Source organism: Neofelis nebulosa, chromosome 8 (genome assembly GCF_028018385.1).
Source record: "Neofelis nebulosa isolate mNeoNeb1 chromosome 8, mNeoNeb1.pri, whole genome shotgun sequence".
NCBI lineage: Eukaryota > Metazoa > Chordata > Mammalia > Carnivora > Felidae > Neofelis > Neofelis nebulosa.
The window spans coordinates 66,680,167-66,701,789 of record NC_080789.1 but is presented as its reverse complement, the minus strand read 5'-3'; the positions used below and the strand labels follow the sequence as shown (position 1 = coordinate 66,701,789).

The window sequence follows — 21,623 nt, the reverse complement described above, 5'->3', positions numbered from 1 at the left end:
CCATTATAATTTAAGAGTGAGGAACTAAAAGCTGACTAAAAGCCTAGGGCGGGAATTGTCTATTGTGGCCTTCACTGTGAGCTTTCTTCTGGATAGCTACAATTTTTCCAGGAAGAATCGTATAATTGTTTCTCTGGGGCTTGGGTATAATGCTAGGACCAGGACAGGAGAAGGGAGTATTGAGAATCACACTTATGAGGATCTGAATTTTCACTTAATCATCAGATTTTTGGTCTTCCACCATATGCCATCCCTCACAGTGAATCCTGGCTAGGAGTGCAGTGCCTCTCAGATTCACTTTCCCCAAAGAAGTCTTTTTTTCCCAATTTATTGAGATGTAATTGACATATAACATTGTGTAAATTTAAGGTGTACAACATGTTGATTTGATTATATATACTGCAAAGTGATTACTACAATAATATTAGCTAACACCTCCATCTCATTACATAATTACCTTTCTTTTTTGTGGTAAGAACGTTTAAGATCTGCTCTCTTAGCACCTTTCAAGCATATAAAACAGTATTATTAACTATAATCACTATGCTGTACATTAGATCCCCAGAACTTATTCATCTTAAAACTGGAAGTTTGTATCTTTCAACCAACATTTCTTTCCCCCACCCCACAGCCCTTGGTAACCACTATTTTACTCTGTTTCTATGAGTTCAGCTTTTTTAGATTCCATGTATGAGATCATAATAGTATTTTTCTTCTCTGTCCAACTTACCTTAGCATCATGCCCTCAGGATCTATCCGTGTTGTTGTTGCAAATGGCAGGATTTCCTTCTTTCTCATGGCTAAATAATATTCTACCGTACACATATATACACACACACCACATCTTCCTTATTCATTCATCCACTGACAGACACTTAGGTATCCACATCTTGGCTACTGTGAATAATGCTGTAATGAAAATGAGAGTGAAGATAACTCTTCGAGATCCTTTTTTCATTTCCTTTGGATATATACCCAGAAGTGAGATTGCTGGGCAGAGAAATCTTCTATCTCCTTGTTGGGCTAGGTGGTTTTTCTGCTTGTGGTGCATGCTCTGTAGAGTTACAGAGTTTCAGTTACCACCTTCCTGTTCTCAGACCTATTCTTTACTCCTGCCTTCTGTGGTAGCTGTTACATTGTAAAGTTTGAACCTCTCAGATGAAATGACCCAATTCTAGTTCTTTTTTTTTTTTTTTTTTTAATTTTTAAATGTTTATTTTGAGAGAGAGAACAAGCATGAGCAGGGAAGGGACAGAGAGAGAGAGGGAGAGAGAATCTCAAACAGGCTCCTCACTGCCAGCTCAGAGCTCTATGCAGGGCTCAAACTCACAAACTGAGATCATGACCTGAGCCAAAACCAAGTCAGATGTCCAGCCAACTAAGCAACCCAGGCACCCCGGCCCAATTCTAGTTCTATCCTCCACTGTAGAAACTTAAGTTAGAACTGTTCCCATTCTGAAAGGTTAGTTACTACCCCTCTGTCCACTTGCCATTTTCCAAAAGATATTTCCACTGAAATGTATCATCTGCTGTTTTATCCTTACTCTCTCTTTGCCCTTGAAGGTTAATGCCGTTGTTGTTATTTTGATGTCATTTTAGCAAATTTGAGAGAGAAAGGAAATAAACTTATATGGTCAATTAATTATTTTTTTAAAACTTTCTTTGGTGATATAATTTCAAAATGATATAAAAGTTGTAAGTTTGGTACAAATTCCCTATACTGTTTATCCAAGTTAGCCAATTTTATTTGGCCACATTTTCTTTCCCTCTCCCTCTCTTTCTCTGTCTTAGCTAGTTGAGAATAAGTTGCTCATATTATATTCCTTTATCCCCAGACATCTCAGTTTGTATTTTTTTAAATCTTTTTTAATGTTTATTTATTTTTGAGAGAGACAGAGCACAAGTGGGGAAGGGGCAGAGAGAGAGGGAGACACAGAATATGAAGCAGGCTCCAGGCTCCGAGCTGTCAGCACAGAGCCTGATGTAGGCCTTGAACTCACATACAGTGAGATCATGACCTGAAGTCAGATGCTTAACCAACTGAGCCACCCAGGCGCCCCTCAGTTTGTATTTTATTGTCTTAGATAACAACCCACAATATAGGTTTTAAACTCAGCAAATTTTAACATTGATACAATACTATTATCTAATCTATAGTCTATATTTCAGTTTTTCCAGTTGTCCCATTAATGTCCTTTAGAGAAAAATTTTTCCTTCAGAGATCTGATTAAGGATCAGCATTGCATTTAGTTAGCATACCTCTTTAGTCCCCTTTAATCTGGAACAATTGCTCAGTTCCTTTGTGTGTCATGACATTGATATTTATTTTTTTTAATAGTACAGATAAGATATTTTGTAGAATTGTCCTTAATGTGGGTTTGCTGATGTTTCTCATGATTAGATTGGGTATAAATATTTTTAGCAGGAATAAGCAACAGTATGTCTTCAGTAGGTCACATCAGGAGGTCCCTAATGTCATTTTGCCCTTTATAGGTGATGTTAACTGACCTTTTGATTAAGGTGGTGTTTGCCAGTTTTCTCCACTGTCAAGTTATTATTTTTGTGTTGTAATTTGTCATTATTATTTTTGTTTTATAATTTGTAGTACTTTCCAGGAAGATACTCGAAAAAATGTAAATACCTTATTCTTTTTTTCTTAAGTTTTTTTTTAAACTTTATTTATCTATTTTGAGAGACAGAGAGTGTGAACAGGGGAGGGGTAGAGAGAGAGGGAGAGAAGGAAAATCCCAAGCAGGCTGCATCCACACTGTCAGCACAGAGCCTGACACGAGCCTTGAACCCACAAACCATGAAATCATGACCTGAGCCAAAATAAAGAGTGAGACACTTAATGGACTGAGCCACCCAAACTCCGCATAATACCGTATTCTTCATCAAACTTCCATCCACTGGTTTTAGTATCTATTGACAGTTCTGAGTGATACTATTTCGTGATAGCTACAAAATGGTAATTTTCTAACTCAAATCTATTTTAACTCAAGGCTTACAGTAATTTGTTAAGTTTTGAGTTTTTCTAAAACATTCAACTTACTTTTTGTATAATTCACTACTCTTTTTTTAACACATAATCTATTAGTTTAATATTTTTTAAAACTGTAAAATTGCAGTTACAAAATAACCCAGCATAAATTGTTTGTCGGGGGGGGGGGGTGGGGGGGGTGGGGGGGGCGGACCACACTACTGCCTCATGGTAACCAGTAACCATACAGTTTAATTTGTGGGAGCAGAAGTATGCAGATATACTGAAGAGTAGCTCTCAGCTGCAACTGAAATGTTGCAGGCATCTTTTAATGTTTTTCAGAGGAAATGAAGAACATTAATTTACCTAGCAGGCCTATTCAGTGGATCTTCTACTATTTATAATATTGAGTTATTCACATTTTATGTTCTAAAATACCTCAAGAAAAAAAAATCAAGACATTCAAGGATCTTATGGGATACCTGGATATGGCTCAGTCCATTAAGCGTCCAATTCTTGATTTTGGTTCAGGTCAATGATCTCATGGTTCGTGAAATTAAGCCCCACATCAGTCTCTGAGCTGACAGTATGGAGCCTGCTTGGGACTCTCTTTCCCTCTCTTTCTGCCCCTTCCCCTCTCACCCTTCCTCACTCGTGCACTCTCTCTCAAAATAAATAAACATTAAAAAAAAAAGATGAAAATGTTTATTTATTTTTAAGAGAGAGAGAGCCTGAGTGGGGGAGAGGCAGAGAGGGAGGGAGACAGAGGATCCAAAGTGGGCTCTGTGCTGAGAGCAGAGAGCCTGTTGAGGGGCTCGAACTCACAAACCATGAGCTCATGACCTGGGCTGAAGTTGGACGCTTAACCAGCTGAGTCACTCAGGTGCCCCAGAAATTAAGGAATCTTAAAGAATTAATTACTAATAGACACTTAGATAACTTTGTCTTGGACCAAGTTGGAGATTCCTGAATGTTTGCCAAATTCACTATGTGAGCTGAGCTAGCATGTAGGAGAGGGATAGATTAGAGCTCCCTTTCCAGGTGTAGCTTAGCTTCTTAGAATTCCTTGTGCCAAAGATGATGGTTCCTAGCAAAAACTGACGAAATACCCTGAAATTCACATAGAAATTCATAGGACTCGGAATAATCAAAGCAACGTTGAAAAATAACATTGTTGGAGAACATACTTCCCAATTTCAAATCTTCTACAAAGCCACACTAATCAAGACAATGTGATACTGCCATAAGGATTGACATATAGATAGATCAATAGAATAGAATTGAGATCTAGAAATAAACCCTTACACTTGTGATCAATAGACTTTCAACAAGAATGCCAAGACAATTTAATAGGAAAAGAATTATTTTTTCAACAAATGATGCAGCAAAAACTGGAAATTCACTTGCAAGAGAATGAAATTGGACTCCACATCACACCATATACAAAAGTTAACTCAAAATGGATCATAGACATAAATATAAGAGGTAAAACTTCAAACTGTTGAAAGAAAAATCTTCATGACCTTAGATTAGGCAGTGGTTTCTAAGATATGATACCAAAAGCATAAGTGACAGAAAGATAGATAAATTGGATTTCATCAAAATGAAAAAAAAATGTTGTACTTCAAAGGATGCCATCAAGAAAGTGAAAAGTTTGTGAGTTTTTTTGGTAAATGTTTGGATTACAAGACAAATATAAAATAAATAAGTATAAACCTATATTAAGTCAATGATCACAAGAGAAAAACTTGCTAAACAGTTGCATGAAAAAAAGTCTGTGAGTGCAATTTTGATAGGAAGTTTTTTCAAAAGTTTAAGTTATAATTCCATTTTTTAAAACACGAAAAGCAATGAAAACTATTCTATCACACTAACACAAAACTGATAAAATAATATAAAGCATACTATAGAATATAGTACAAAAGAGGAACCCATGGACCAATGTAAGTATAAATGGACAAATCCCACTGACAGATCAAATTCAAGAATGTATTAAAGATAGTCATCTACCACCAAGTAGGGCTTATTCCAGTAATACAATGATGACTTAATATTGGAAAAGATTGATATATCATACCTATGTCAAATTAAAAAGATATGTACAACTATCTCACTAGGAACTAAAAAGGCATTTGATATTTTTTTAAGTTTATTTATTTTGAGAGAGAGAGAGTACTGTGTGTGCATAAGCAGGGGAAAGGCAGAGAGAGGGAGAGAGAGAATCCCAAGCAAGCTCCACACAGTCAGTGCAGAGCCAGACACAGACCTGATCTCACACAGCATGAGATCATGACCTGAGCCAAAATCAAGAGTGGGCCACTTAGCCAACTGAGCCACCCAGGCATGCCAAAGCATTTGATATATTTTTTTAAGATTTTTTTTTAATGTCTATTTATTTTTAAGAGAGAGGGAGACACAGAATCTGAAGGAAGCTCCAGGGTCTGCACTGTCAGTGCAGAGACTGACACAGGGTCAAACCCGCAAACTGTAAGATCATGACCTGAGCCACCCAGGTGCCCCAGGCATTTGACATTTTTAAATTTTTGCTTAATGTTTATTTTTCAGAGAGAGAGAGAGAGAGAGCATGAGCAGGGATGGGCAAAGAGAGAGGGAGACACAGAATCCAAAGCAGGCTCCAGACTCTGAGGTGTCAACACAGGGCCCAATGCAGGGCTTGAATTCACGAGCTATGAGATCATGACCTGAGCTGAAGTCAGACACTCAACGGACTGAACCACCCAAGTGCCCCTTGATATTTTTTAAAAAACTTTTTGTAGGGATGCCTGGGTGGCTCAGTTGGTTAAATGTCCGACTTTGGCTCAGGTCATATGTCACGGTTCCTGAGTTTGAGCCCCACATTGGGCTCTCAACACAGAGCCTGCTTTGGATCCTCTGTCCCCCTTTTCTCTGCACCTTCTCTCTCTCTCTTTCTCAAAAATAAACATTGAAAAAACACACTTTGTAAATTAAGAATGAAAGCATAATAAAGACCTCCCACATCACATCATACATAAAAATAAATTCCAGATGGATTAAAGAGCTAAATCTATAAAACAAAAGTATAGAAACATTAGAGGAAATAATATTTTTACAGTCTTAGGATGGTCTTGGAGAACTTTTTTCATAGGACATAAAGCCTAGAAGCCTAAGAAGATTGACAAAAATTTGTACTAAACAAAAAATTGTAAATTGTGTAACAAAAGACATTAAAGTTAAAAAGAAAGAGATTGAGAGAAAATATTGGCCATACAGGGGCGCCTGGGTGGCGCAGTCGGTTAAGCGTCCGACTTCAGCCAGGTCACGATCTCGCGGTCCGTGAGTTCGAGCCCCGCATCAGGCTCTGGGCCGATGGCTCGGAGCCTGGAGCCTGTTTCCGATTCTGTGTCTCCCTCTCTCTCTGCCCCTCCCCCGTTCATGCTCTGTCTCTCTCTGTCCCAAAAATAAGTAAAAAACGTTGGAAAAAAAAAAAATTAAAAAAAAAAGAAAATATTGGCCATACAAAGATGTGTGTATATATGAATATATACATATATACATACATATCCTCATGTGTATAACTCATATACATAATAATATTCAGAATATATAAAAAGCTCCCAAGTAAAGCACCAATCCAGACTCCCCTTCTCATCTAACATCAGATATTTATTTATTGGGAACTGATTGTGCCAAGTACTGTGTTAAACACTGGAAATACAACAGTGACTAATAGACAATAAGTAAATAAACAAGATGTTCACAGATTATAACAAGTGCTAGGGAGGAAATAAAGGGAGGGTAATGCAATAGATCAGAAGTTATAAACTGCTGACTAGAGGCCAGGCTCAGCTTGCATTGTTCTTTTCTTCAAAAATTTTGGACCAACATTTAAAAGTTAGGAGATTAAGGGGTGCCTGGGTGGCTCCCACTTCAGTTCAGGTTATGATTTCACAGTTTGTGAGTTCAAACTCCATATTGGTTCTCTGTATTTAGTGCAGAGCCCACTTTGGATCCTCTGTCTCCCTCTCTCTCTGCCCCTCCCCAACTCGAGTGTGCATTCTCTCTCTCAAAAATAAATAAACATTTAAAAAAATAAATGAAAATAAAATAAAAGATTTTATGTAAAATCCACATTCTTGCCTCTTAAAAAATTAGAAGTGGCCACACTGGCCTTAAATTCCCATGTAACCACAAACAGCCAGAGCAAATAGCAGCTGCCTTGTTAGATGGGACAGGTTTCTTATTCAATTTGCTTTACTCATAAACATCTGTCTGGCTCTTATAGGCAACTGAGTTTGCAGATCTCAAAATGGAGAATAAGTTAATTTATCTTGAGAGAGAGAAAAAGCATGAGAAGGGGGCAGAGAAGGGGGGCAGAGAGAGAAAATCCCAAGCAGGTTCTGCACTGTCAACGTGGAGCCCAATGTGGGGCTTGACCTCACATACTGTGAGATCATGACCTGAGCTGAAGTAGGATGCTCAGCCGACTGAGCCACCCAGGTGCCCCTTTTATTTTTAAAGTTTATTTATTGGAGAGGCCCACTTTATTAAACAAAGTAATCCAGGAGGTAATGTCTGAGCAACACCCTGAAGAATCAGAACAACCCAGCCTTGTGTAGAGCTGAGGCTAGAGCTTTATCTTCATAGAAAATTTTAAAATCTAGAAGCAATTCAAGGCCAAAACTATAGCAAAGCACCTGCACACACTTAGATCACAGACTGCTCTCACTGCATCCCAGCCAGAAGCCTGTAACCCATCTCCCACTTCTGACAAGCCGTTTTAATAAATCATGCACATCCTGAAATATCTATGCACTCTGCCCATCATTCATGACCTCATAATAAAAGGAAACTTAGAACAATATTTCTGGCACTACTACCCTTTCCACAATGACATTCAGGCAATGTGGTTGAAGCCATGGCTTCAACCATGTCATTCAGATTTCTACCTAAAATTCCATTTAGTAGAAAATATGTTCTATTTCTAGTATTTCCTTGAAGCCTTTTGAGCTGTCTCAGAGCTGAAGTGTGGGCCCATGTGGCCAAGGTCTGGGGCACACTAGGCTGACTAGGAGCTTAGTATAAGGCTGTGAAACTCCAGGAAGTTGGAGTGTTGAGCTCCAGGGAAACCTATCAGGACAAAGGTTCATGTATTTGGCTCTCCTCCGAGGACATTTAGTCTTTCTAGAATGATTAGTACTGTAACCGCAAACCTCAGATGGGCACTCAGGACTGCCTGACAATCCTATTATATTTCTCTAGTCACTCCCCTACTCCTCAAGGCAATTATTTCACATCTCTTCCTCCTCAAGTCTTTAAAACCCCTCTCCCATCCTCATTCTGAGCTGATAACGTCTTTGCTCCTTGTTTCACTAAGAAAATAGAAGCAATCAGAAGAGACTTTCCATCATCACATCTAACATTCCACTGCATCTGTAACTTCCCTCTAGCACAGTGAGTGAAATGACTCCATTTGTGCACTGGATCTCATCCCCTCTCACCTACTCAAGGATTTTGCTCCTGAAATTATCTCCCTCTCCTTCAGTTTTCCTCCTCCTAAATAAATCATTTCCATAAGTATCCAAATATTCTGCAACCTTTTGCAGGGGGGTGGGGGGGAAGGAAGGAAAGACCCTCCCTTGACCCTGAAAATATTATTCCCATTTCTTTCTCCGCCATTCTCTCCTCCTTCCCACCCCTGATTATACCACAACTCCTAGAAAGAGTAGTTTGTACTCATCAGCTAGAGAAAAACAACCATGCTGATAGGCCTCACTTTAAATTCATAATCACTAAACTCAAGTGGGCCTTTATGGCTGCCCAGAAGTCAGACTACATTTCCTTGTTCCATGTACTGTCTCCTGGAGGCCTCTTCATACCTTCTCTTTCCTCAGACCTCCAACACTTCCTCCTCTAGCTTCACTTTCAGATAATGACTTGTTTTCTATTTCACAGTTTTCATTGCGAAAACAGAAGCAAGTAGATTATTTCTTACAACCTCACACAAACCACATCTATCCATCTACATGCTTCTGTGTCCATATTTGTCTTGTAATGAATGAACGGTCCACACACCTATTGAGACCAACCCCTCCACTTGTGCATCAGAGCCCATCTTTTTGCCTGTTCAAGGACACTACTCCAATACTATTTGCACTCGATTGCATCAATTTTTCTGTCCCTGGTCATTCCTATCTGCATACATGCATGCTACAATTTCTTCCATCTTAAAGCCCTATATTTCCTATTTCCCTGCTCCCTATACAGAAAAATTCCTCAAGAGAGTTGTCTGGTCTTGCTGACTCCATTTCTTCTCCTTCCATTCTCTTTTTTATTTTTTCTAATTTTTTTAATGTTTGTCTATTTTTGAGACAGAGAAAGAGAGCTCAAGCAGAGGAGGGGCAGAGAGAGAGGGAGACACAGAATCTGAAGCATGCGCAGTTTCCAAGCTATCAGCACAGAGCCCGATGGGGGGCTCAACCCCTGAACCATGAGATCATGACCTGAGCTGAAGTCCAATGCTTAACCTACTGAGCCACTCAGACGCCCCTCCATTCTCTTGAACTCATGCCAGTCAGGCTCTTGCCCCAATCATTCCACTGAAACTGCTTGTATCTAGTCACCAATGTTCATATCCACTTACCATGTTGCTGTTCTCTTAGCTCTCATCTTGTTTAACACATCAACAGAAGAGTGCAAGAGGGCTCAGATCATTCTGACTCCTGGTACTACTGAGGCTGCTTGCAGTATATGGTCCGCTGGGAGAGGTTTGAGCCTGTAGACCACCATAATGGGGAACTTGCCCCATTTGTTTCTATTATTCAAAAACTGGTTTGGGAAATTAACAAGGAAGGGGCAGGAAGAGTATGGATAAGACACAACATTGTATTTGGCTGTTAGCAAGCCTACATCTACCTTGCTTGCCCCAGTCTTCCTAATCCCGACTGATATGTCCATTAATTCAAGAACCCACAGTTCCTGACTCTGCTCCCCCTTAGTTCCACAATCCAAACAATCTTGCAGGACTGATTTGTAATCCTCACTTGTCTTTAGAATGATTATCTAGCTGATTTCACCATGTCAACACATTCACTCAAGTGGCTTGACCCTTTTCTGTTCACCTGCACTAGAACTTGAGCCTGTTCTCCATGCTCAAATTAACCACACTCTTAACCTTGCCTATCACCTAGGGCTTTAACAGCAACCATAAAAATGAACCTATTAATATTAAAACTTCTAATACTCTTATTATAAGGATATTTTTAAGTCATTCACAATTTTTCTTTAAAGAAAGATAGGGGTTTTTTTTCCTCCTGTAGGTGTGACTGTATTAACATTCTACTCAAAAGGGCCCACTCAAGCTTTCCTTATTATAGTCATAATGGAAACTCATAGAGGTGAGTCAACACATGTAACCAAATATTCTGTGAGTCTCTGCCTCCTTCCTTTCTTTTCCTCTTGATAAAGAACTAAAATAGAAAAACCAAAGGGATGTGGGGAGCATACTTAGGTCTATCCTTGACTTCATAACTCAGTTTTATCAGGTATCCAGGGTTGTTCATGTTCAGGGGGCTAACTCACACTAAGCAAATTCAGAGTGCCTCAGTTTCCTTGCCTGTAAATGGAGATAATAATGCCTTATAGATCTGTTGTGCAGATTAAATGAAATGAAATAATGTATGTAATACACATAAGACCTAGCACACAAAACTGTACAATAGGTGACTGGAGGAAAAGTTACAAACCGTAATATATGTTAGTATATATGTGTGGAATACATACTTTTCCTATGACCGAAATATCTTTGTTTACTTCTTGAGACATACTTGCCAGGATAGGGTATCTGGAAAGCAATATTTTTAACTATTAAGTTTCCTTGAGAAGCAAAAACTACTGGCTGGCTTCAAAGGATTTTTCCTCCAGTTACAGCTATCCGCACAAGAGCACCCCTCACCAGTGACCAGAACTCACATGTCCACCAATCAGTAGATTCCTGCCCTCCCAGATTCATTCTTCCTAATCCTAATACTGGTGGCCCCTGCAGTTTCGGTCCAGCTTCCAGAATTTGTTCACCTTATGTGCTGGTCTCTTGGAATGCCTAAGTTTTCCCTTCTCTGTTCTCCCCTCCCTGGGGAGCATGACCCTATATCTGCCCTTTGCTTTGCAGACTCTATCTCACCACCTGCTTTGAACTCTGCTTTCCTGTCTAAGCTTCACACCTGAGGAGTCCTCTTAGTCCAGAGTTTCATTGTCTTGAATTCAGACGAATTAACTTTTATTTGGCCCTTTGATGAGGCAACTCCGTTGTCCTGTTGCATGAAAACCCAATGTCAGTCTAAACCTCATCATAACACAAATCTACACTCAGGACATTTCCCACTGATAGGAGTCTCAGAGGCAAGTTGATGGGAGTGGTGGTAGGAAGAGATTATTGTTGTTTTTGTCTTGAGACAAATGACAGTTCCCTGCCAGACTTTAGCAACTGCCCTCTAGCCAGACACAGTGACGTACAAGCTCCACATCTTCCTCCACTGCTGCTTTTATCATTCCTCTTCCCAGAGGAATTCACTGAGTACTCAGAGCTGCTCTCCCAATTCTTTTTTTTTTTTTTTTTTATGTTTATTTTTGGGAGACAGAGAAAGAACTTGAGTGGGGGAGGGGCGGAGAGAGAGGGAGACAATTCGAAGCAGGCTCCCTGCTGTCAGTACAAAGCCCAATGTGGGGCTCGAACCCATGAACTGAGAGATCATGACCTGAGCCAAAATCAAGAGTCAGACACTTAACCAACTGAGCCACCTGGGCTCCCGTCTAAATAATCTCTTCAAAGAAAGAGTAAGCCTCAAATGCATGGTAAAAGCTGAGCACTTCTCACTTGCATTCTCATTTTCTGGATCCTGTCAGAGGATATTAGATGATTTTCCCCACCCTGGCTGGAATGTTCTTGATCAGTCTTCTAGGTCTTCTGATCTTTCCCAACTGCCTGTTTGGTGACCCACCTGTTAGGAGACAGCTGGGGATGCCATTCTTAGATTCCAGCAGAGGGCACTGTAGTTCTGGCTTTTCAAATGGGAGTTTGAATGGCACAATTCAACCAAGAATGAATTGCCCAAAGCCTCTATAAACCCCTCTGCCTTTCGAAATGTATAAATTTACTGAAGTTAGAGAAATGTTGCTTGGAGGCACATGGGTGGCTCAGTCAGTTAAGCGTCTGACTCTTGATTTCACCTCAGGTCATCATCTCACAGTTGTGAGAGCGAGCCCTGTGTCAGGCTCCGCACGGGGCCTGGGTGTGGAGCCTGCTTAAGATTTTCTTTCCCTCTCCCTCTGCTCCTCCCCTGCCCCCAACCTCCCCACCATGTGCGCACTGTCTCTGAAAAAGATTTTTAAAAATAATAAAAAGGAAATGTATCTTGGAAACAACCCATACATCTTGTAGCTGCTATAGACCATCATCCCCTATCTACCTGAAACTAGAGAAGATACTCAGGCTACTCATAACTACAATCTGCCAAAGCCTAAGAAGGAGGCACCTCCAAGGTGGGTGACTATGTCTGTATAGCAGCAGATAGGCCACTTTTTCTATGGGACCGCAGCCTTTCCCCACTGGTTTTCTGCACTGGCACTGGTCCAGTCTACTGCAGAGTGGCCAACCAGGTTCAATCCTCTGCTTCCCCAATGCCGGTCATAGGAAATGATACTCCACATTTCAGTGGAGCTCAAGGAGGCAGGGATCTGCCTTGATTTTATTTTTTTTAATTTTTTTTTAATGTTTTTATTTATTTTTGAGACAGAGAGAGACAGAGCATGAACGGGGAGGGTGAGAGAGAGAGGGAGACACAGAATCTGAAACAGGCTCCAGGCTCTGAGCTGTCAGCCCAGAGCCCGATGCGGGGCTCGAACTCACGGACCGCGAGATCATGACCTGAGCCGAAGTCGGACGGCTCAACCGACTGAGCCACCCAGGCGCCCCTGGGGATCTGCCTTTAGAATGAAATAATGAGATCATGTGCCACACCCAACTCAACACTGGTGAGCAGATACCTTTGACAGGACCCCCACTGAGCTGTACACAAGGGATCCCAACAAGAGGCCAGTTTTATCAGTTTGTGTTTTCCCTTAGTCCTTTGTTTTGCCTGGAAGCCCTGAATAGATGATTTCAAGAACAGGTTAGTGTGGTGGTTAACAGCCTGGGCTCTGGATCCAAAATACTGAGTTATATTCATGTCTCTGCCATATGCTAATTTAGTGAACTTGGGCAAATTAGTAAACTTCTCCGGGACTCTTTTCCCCCATTTGTAAAATAAGATAATAATAGTACCTACCTCTTATAGTTGTGCCGAGCACATTCGTTATTCATTTGGTTTATTGTTATCATCTCTAGAAGATCCATGTAGTCCCTTTTATATCAGCAGTCTGCAGCCAGCAGTAGGTCTGTTATCCCATACCCCATCTACTTCCCCTGTGTTCAGAATCCTGAACAAATGCACGACTTTGAGGAAGATATTTTTGGACATGGAGGCAAAGGAACTGCCCCCATATGTAAAATGTGCCCGGTTCCCTGGTCTTATGCTCCTGTCTACTTCCTCCCAATGCACTGACGATGTTCTTGTGTCAATGAAGACAATAAATCAAGATGGTCTTCCAAACACTTCAAATTGCCTTCAGCCAATTTCAGTCTATGTTATTGCTCCAGCCAACTTCAAGGTATTAATGCCCAGAATCTGATAGGAAATCCTAGATAGGAGTCATTTTTTATGTAAAATACCACAACATTTTCTCTCAAACTGATCTGTGAATTTCTAGTCAGGGTGCTGTTACTGTGCTTACAGCAATACCAACTTGCAAGTAATGTGTGTTAGATATTATCACCACTATGTACTAAGCATCTGGAATGGTCAAGCAAGTATCCTAACCTACAAGTCAGAATTCTAGCAGCCACTGAGGTAGACCCATTCTAAAAATTCTTCAACCTGAAAACATTGTGGCCAGTCACTCCTAGTTCCAACTAACCGGGGGCAATAGGCAAAGTAGTGGATAACAGTGGCCCTATGCAGCCTGTAGTATTGAGAAACCTGCAACAATAATTTGGGTAAGTGGAGGATCCATCCAAGTACCTTTGCACCACCCCAATGTCCTTCATGATACATTCAAAGTATAAGATGTGGTCTTATGGAAACTCCCAATTTATGGCCCAGTTCTAGAAGAAACCATCAGGGCCTTTTGTACCACCAAAAACTATTTGGAGCGTAGTATTAACTGGGGGGATGAAGAACCTCTGTTACACTACCAACAAAATGATGGGTTCATCTACTCTGCCACAGTATAGTTTGCTTATAAGAACTCATGCCCATTCACAGTAGCTGTGGCATGATTTTTACCTACAGCTCACCACCCTTCACCCCAGGTGGCTTCCAAAAGTTGGCAGCTGGGGGAAATTATGGGTTACCAAAAATATCTTCCAGTTTGCCAAAAACCCCATCCAAAGAGTATGCCAGCTGGTGCTTGATTCAGGAGGAAGGCATCCAAATGAGAGATACTGTCCAGCATACCTCCAAACACACAGTAACCACTTATATGGAAAGCTGGGAGCCTGCTACTTGGAAACTGAGATTAAATAGAGAACATGACCTGGCTGTACCCTTAAGGACAATCAGTAAGAGACCTCAGGACCAGATAAAGAGCTCCTACCATTACCTGCACCCAGACCAATAATTACTCTCAGTCAAGGTCCCTTTGCCCACTAGGAATATGGTCTTGCTCTTTCTCCTCAGTCCACATGTACTTGGCCACAGACATTCTGCCACCCCCACCTTGCCCAAAGTCAAATGACACTATTTCCAGGAACTGGCCCCTTATTGTGGTAATCTGTGATGAAGTACAAATCAGCCCCCAGGTTCAATTCAGGCTTGGAATTCAGAACTCAATATTCTGTCACCTGTCCAAATCCTCAATTGGCAAAGGAGGGGATTCAAACAGTGCATCACTCTGGTGGTATGAGAGAGAATGTGAAAGAAGATTTCCACCAGAGAGCAAAAGTTGGAGAGGAAGGACAGAAACGAATGAATGGGGTCAAGCCAGAATGAAGGGGAAAGCAGGAGCCAGGGAAAAACTCCAGAAGACAGGTAGCATCCCCACTCTGTACCAGAGGTGAGTCAGCGATCACAACAATTTCTGGAGAGAATGGCTTCCAGTTCCTGACAAGCTCAGGAGTCTGAGATGCAAGCCAAATCTAGCCTATTTAAGCAGAACATGAACTTATTAAAAAAAATATTGGTGGGATAATATCAAAAAGCTTCTGCACAGCAAAGGAAACAATCAACAAAACGAAAAGGCAGCCCACAGAATGAGAGGAGACCATTGTAAACTGTATATTTGATAAAGGATTAATATTCAAAGTAAATTCCTGTAACTCAATAGAAAAAAAAAATCTGATTAAAAAACTGACATAAGGTTGGAGTAGACATTTATCCAAAGAAGACACATGTATAGCCAACAGGTATATGAAAAGATACTCAACATCACTAATCTTTAGAGAATTGCAAATTAAAATTACAATGAGGGGTGCATAGTGGCTCAGTCGGTTTAAGTGTCTGACTTTGGCTCAGGTCATGATCTCGTGGTTTGTGGGTTTAAACCCCACATCAGGCTCTGTGCTGACAGCTCAGAGCCTGGAGCCTGCTTTGGATTTTGTGTCTCCTCTCTCTGCCCCTCCCTGTTCTCTCTCCTCTCTCTCTCAAAAATAAATAAACATTTTAAAAAATTACAATGATATATCACCTCACACCTGTAAAAGTGGCTGTTATTTCAAAAGGGGGGCGGGTGGTGCCTGGGTGGCTCAGTTGGTTAAGCATCTGACTCTTGATTTTGATTTGTGAGTTCTAGCCCCACACCAGGCTCCATGCTGACAATGTGGATCCTGCTTGGGATTCTCTCTCCCCCTCTCTCTGTGCCTTCCCTGCTCTCTCTCTCTAAATAAGTAAACTTTTAAAAAGAAATAACATGTTGGTGAGGATGTGGAGAAAAGGGGGGGAATCTTTGTATACTGTTCATGGGAATGTAAACTGGTGCAGTGCGTGGAAAACAGTACAGAGGTTCCTTAAAAAAGTAAAAGTAAATCCTATTTCTGGGTATATACCCAAAGGAATTGAAATTATGGTCTCAAAGAGATATCTGCACTTTGATGTTCATTACAGCATCATTCACAATAACCAAGACATGGAAGCAACATAAATGTCCATCAATACACAAATGGATAAAGAAAATATGATCACACACACACACACACACACACACACACACACACACACACACACACGGGCGCACGAATATTATTCAGCCTTTAAAAAGAAGGAAGTCCTGCCATTTGCAACAACATGGGTGAACCTGGAAGACATGCTAGGTGAAATAAGCCAACAAGGGACAAATACTATATGATATCACTTACGTGAAAAATCCAAAATAATCAAACTTACAGATGCAGAGACTAGAATGGTGGTTGCCAGAGGCTGGGGGTAGGGATAAGTGGAGGGGTAGTAGTCAAAGGGTGCAAAGTCTCAGTTATATAAGTCCTAAGGGCACCTGGGTGGCTCAGTCAGTTGAGTATCCAACTCATGATTTCGGCTCAGGTCATGATCTCGATGGTGAGATCGGGCTCAGCACTGAGTGTAGAACCTGCTTGGGATGTTTTCTCTCTCACACATACACAAAATAAACAAACATTAAAAAAAAGATGTTATTTAAAAAAGGTAAGTCCTAGAGATCTGTACAGATAGAACCTACAGTTAATACTGTATTATATACTAAAATTTTCCTAAAAGCATAGATCTCCTGTTAAATGTTCTTATCATAAAATAAATTACAATAAAGAGGGCAGGAGGGAATTTTTGGAGGGGATGGATAAGGTTTACGGCATGGATTGCAGCAATGGTTTCACAGGTGTCTACTTACCTCCAAACTCATTCAGTTATACATATTAAATATATACAACTACTTTTACATCAATTTTACAATAAAGTAATTTCTTTAAAAAGAATATCGGTAAGTGCATAGAGCCGTAAAAGGAACAGAGAACCAAGTTTGGTGGCTAATAACCAGAAAGAATGTTCAGAATCATGCTGCAGACCTGGCTGGCATAGACACTGCTGCATTCAGTACTGTAGCAGACACCGCAGACACCAAGGACACTGGGCTCTGGATGCTGCTGCTAGAAAGAAGAGGTAGCTTCACTGCTGCAACTTCCCATTAGTAGAAAAAGACTTTACACAGCCCCTGCTTCTTTGCAGCCTCATCTTTGATTCCGAATCTGAGGCAGATGTGTTTGGCCTAGCTAAAACTCTTTGCCTATGCCCTAGCTGCAAGAGAGGCTGGCACCTTAGTCCATCTGGGCTGCTATCACAGAACGCCATAGACTGGGTAGCTTATCAACAACAGAAATGTATTTCTCACAGTTTTGGAGGCTGGAAGTGCAAGAGCACTGTGCCAGCCTGGTCAGGAAGAGGGCCTTCTTTCAGGTTGCAGCCTTCTCATTGTGCCCTCATGTGGTGGAAGGGGAGACCTCTCTGAGGCCTTTTTTAGAAGGGCACCAATTCCATTCTTAAGGGCTCTACCCTTATGACCTAATCACCTCCTAAAGACCCCACTTACAAATACTATCACCTTGGGAATTAGGTTTTTGACATAGGAGTTTAGGGGAGACACAAACATTTAGACCTGGGTAAGGAAGTTCTGGTCTTTTCAGCCTCCATAGTGCGATTCCAGTTTTGCCTCAGAGAGGATTCCTAACCCCCCATAAGAATGCTAGGTCTATACTGCCCTACTCTAGGGGCGTCTCGGTGGCTCAGTCACTTGGGTGTCTAACTTCGGCTCAGGTCATGATCTTGCAGTCCGTCTGTTCAAGCCCTGCGTCTGTCTCTGTGCTGACAGCTCAGAGCCTGGAGCCTGCTTCAGATTCTGTCTCCTGCTCTCTGTCCCTCCCCGCTCGCACTGTCTCTCTCAAAAATAAAATAAAAACATAAAATATATACTGCCCTACTCTACCATACCTTACCTTACCCTACCCTACTCTCTACCACTTTTCTAGCCCCTTCCCTGCCCCTCTCCATTTTGCCAAGCACAAATCAGGCTCTAAATCAATAGCAAGCTGAAACCTCTCTCATACTTCTATCTTCTACACACTTGCTATCCTGCTGCCTGGAATGCCCTTCTTGATACCACTATGTCCCATGGACTCCTTCTTATCCTCCAAGACTTAGCTCAAACATAACTTTCCCTATTAGACCAGTTAAAGCTCTTCAAATATGCTAATCCCAGGAAATAGGTGTCCATCCAGATAAGGGGCCTTTTTCACCTGCACTAACCCTAAGGGTCTGTCAATATCCTGATTCCAGCAGGAAGCCATTCAAAACCCAGGAGTTGAAGAGAAGCAAGAGAAGGGTGAGGGATGTCTTGTGATCGGTTCCCTCTCCCTCCCTTCTGACACAGGCATTGTGAATTGACTTCTGAGATCTGAGATCAGATTTGAGTGGCTAGGAGAGACCCCTGCCATGTGCCTGGTTGGTATGGAGACCAGAGACTCAGAAAACCAAAGAGCCCCACTTTGTAAGTATTTATAACAAGTCTGCTTCTTGTTTCAGACCAGAAGGAACCAGTGCCCACTAGGCTTCCCCGTATTATCTCAGAAGATGGGAATTATTCCGTACACCAGAATAGCCACACAAGGTATCATGAAGCTATAAAGAAGGTGTTGTTAAAGACATGTAAGTATCTTGGAGTGGGCACTATGCTAGGGGCAGAACAGATATGCCTGAGTTCATAAAGAATGGCTGGGCTGTGGTGGGGCATGATTTTAGGGCAAGGGGAAAAAAAATAGCCAAGAAGGGGGGCTGAGAAAAGGAGGGAGAAAGTAGACTTGAATGGGGTGAACAAGATAAAACAAAAATTGAATCAGACTGGAAGCTGAAGCCCCATATTTGAGTCCTAGTTTTAAGTGTTTCACCTTGGGTAGTCACTTACGCTTGCTCATTTGTTAAGGAAAAAAAGGGGGAAAAAATGCCTGCTCTACCGAACTTATGGAACTGTGAGGATCACAACAAAATGAGATAAGACAGTACTTTTTATATTATATGCTATGCCTGTGAGTAGTGGTAGACCAAGCACTAGCTTTGGAATTTGAATGGAGTTTAAACTCCAAACAGGGGGCGCCTGGGTGGCGCAGTCGGTTAAGCGTCCGACTTCAGCCAGGTCACGATCTTGCGGTCCGTGAGTTCGAGCCCCGCGTCAGGCTCTGGGCTGATGGCTCAGAGCCTGGAGCCTGTTTCCGCTTCTGTGCCTCCCTCTCTCTCTGCCCCTCCCCCGTTCATGCTCTGTCTCTCTCTGTCCCAAAAATAAATAAAAAAACGTTGAAAAAAAAATTAAAAAAAAAAAAAAAACTCCAAACAGGTTGTGTGACCTTGGGCAAGTTCCTTTAACCACTTAACCTCACTGAACCATGTGAAAATGGGAATCATACTCTAGCATTGTTATAAAAGTTAGAGAAAATGTACATTTAAAAAAGATTCTAGGACAAACTACTGATACATGTGAGAACTAGGAATCTTCAAAGAGTTATGCCATGTAAAGAAAGCCAGTCCCCCCAATGTCATTTATATAACATTCTTCACATGACAAAATTATAGAAATGAAGAACACATTATTGATTGCCAATGAAGGGGTGGGAGAACATGACTATAAAAGGCCAATTACCTTTCCCATTGGGAGAAACTGAGTAAAGGGTACACAGGATCTTATGTTATCATTTCTTACAACTATATATGAATCCATAGTTATCTAAAAATTAAAGTTTAACTCAGAAAACTAAGATACTTTCAGAAATTTAAAGAGACATATGTGTGAAGAGGAGTATCTAAGAGTTATTCCTAATAGCAAATTCTTTTTAAGAGCTTACTATTAATCAAGAGGAAAACAACTAAGTAAAACATGTAACATCTACTCAAATGGTATATTAGGGATTTTTTTTAAAAATAATGATTATAAAGACTATATAGCCAGGATATTAGGTTATAATTAAGCTTAAAGAATATACAAATTTTATACAGTGGTATAATTAGATTTATCCAAGTAAAGAATAAAAATACAAAAAAACCTAGGAAAGTCTGATACACTATTCAAAATCTTAAGAACACCTAATACATTTAGAACATAATAGACACTTGATAAGTGACTCTATTAGCAGTACCTAAGTATGAGATACTCATTGCTGAGTTTCAGAGAATTACCTGGAATGAGAAAAGGAAGCAATTTTTTTCAGAGTGGAGGGAAGGGAATGAGAATGATTAAGCCTGAGAGCAAGGGGGAAGAGCCAGTAGACCCATCTTGCACATTTCCCTAAGGGGTTGGCCACTTGTTTTTCCACCATCTTAGCACTTGGGAAAGCTCTCTTGGAGATGGGCTTAGTAACAGCAGGAAGAACCAAGACTGATTCAACTGACCATGAAGGGTATTAGATGCTGGAATCCGGAAATGAAGATGGGTGTGGTGACCAGATTCCCAGGACTTCTCAGCACCTGGTCAGGCCCAGTTGCTAGGCTGGGCTTATACTGCCATGGGGGAGCAAAGAACTTGAAAAAATTGGATAACTTGCCCTTCCCCAACATTCAGTCCCCAATCAGGTCTTCAGAGTCCCCTTGACTGATGCTCAGAACTTCAGCTTCTGGCGGTCCCATGATCCAGGAGTGCACCCAGAAGAAACCATGCCATGGATCCGGAGTCCCTGCCACTGCCTCATTAAAAGCCCAATGACCAGGTTAGGCTGGGATGGGTAAGGGTGGGGAGGCAAAGGGAAGTACTCCATCCTTAGAGACTGCTTCACTCTACTAAGAGTTAGGGAATAGAAGACAAAGTTTGGATCTTACCAGGAAAAGCTGGCCCCAGAATCTGGGCAGTGGTGGCATTCAAAGAAGTTAAAGATTTGTTTATGTCTGTGTATTTCATCTTGTGGATAGGACTTCTGGAGCAAGCACAAGACAAGTATCTATAGCTCTCCTGTGAGGTCCAGGGATGTTTCCACTCCCTTCATTGCTGTCTCCCACCCTCCAACCACCATTCATAGGCAGCAGCCCTACTTCCTCATTACTGCCCCTGCCCCTTCTGCCCTGAGGCAGTCTTGGGAGCTATGTTTAAGGACACCACCACATACACACCAGCCTGGCCTGGCTGAATCTGAGACCCTCTCTTTCTTTTCCAGGTTTATGGATCACTCTGTTCTGAGTGACAGAAACTTCAGTCTGTATTGAACAGGATATATTTGCACGATGGACTGTGGAAGCAGGGCAAAGAAGGAGAAAACGGAGAAGGTGTCCTTGTTCCACTGAGGGACTAATGGGAGGAGGGGACCTCAAGAACAGAGTAAACATTGGATTAGAAGTCATTTGTGTGCACTGGCAGTGAGGGGGAGGGAAATTATTCCAATGCCCAAATTCCTATGAGATCAGATGTGTGGGAGCCAGAACTTGGTGTTTGGTTTGGGAGGGGCCAAGGTACAGGAAAGACTACTGAGGGTGTCCTTGACCTCAGGAATGGCAGGTGTCCGAGTAACAAGTCTGGGAAGACACACAATGGTCTTCATGATGCTGAAGGGCCTAGAGTAGTCATGCTCTCTGAAGACACT

The 21,623-nt window shown here is 41.4% G+C and overlaps 2 protein-coding genes across 4 annotated transcripts in view; one reads left to right on the top strand and one right to left on the bottom strand.

Moving 5' to 3' along the window:
- SPMIP11 (sperm microtubule inner protein 11) overlaps window positions 1–21,383 on the top strand; it is a 28,136-nt gene extending 6,753 nt beyond the window's left edge. For 2 of the 3 annotated variants that reach the window (XM_058742954.1, XM_058742955.1), the window contains exons 2-4: window positions 18,592–18,714; window positions 20,615–20,759; window positions 21,201–21,383. In XM_058742954.1, coding sequence (XP_058598937.1) covers window positions 18,592–18,714; window positions 20,615–20,759; window positions 21,201–21,249 — 317 coding nt within the window. In that variant the 3' untranslated portion in view covers window positions 21,250–21,383. Of the gene's footprint in view, window positions 1–10,278; window positions 10,357–18,591; window positions 18,715–20,614; window positions 20,760–21,200 lie in introns of all 3 variants that reach the window. The other variant, XM_058742953.1, reaches the window with a different exon arrangement.
- The window catches only part of ADCY6 (adenylate cyclase 6), a 41,323-nt gene continuing 20,430 nt past the window's right edge, over window positions 731–21,623 (bottom strand). The window contains exon 22 of the mRNA XM_058742945.1: window positions 731–909. Coding sequence (XP_058598928.1) covers window positions 895–909 — 15 coding nt within the window. The 3' untranslated portion in view covers window positions 731–894. The remainder of the gene's footprint in view (window positions 910–21,623) is intronic.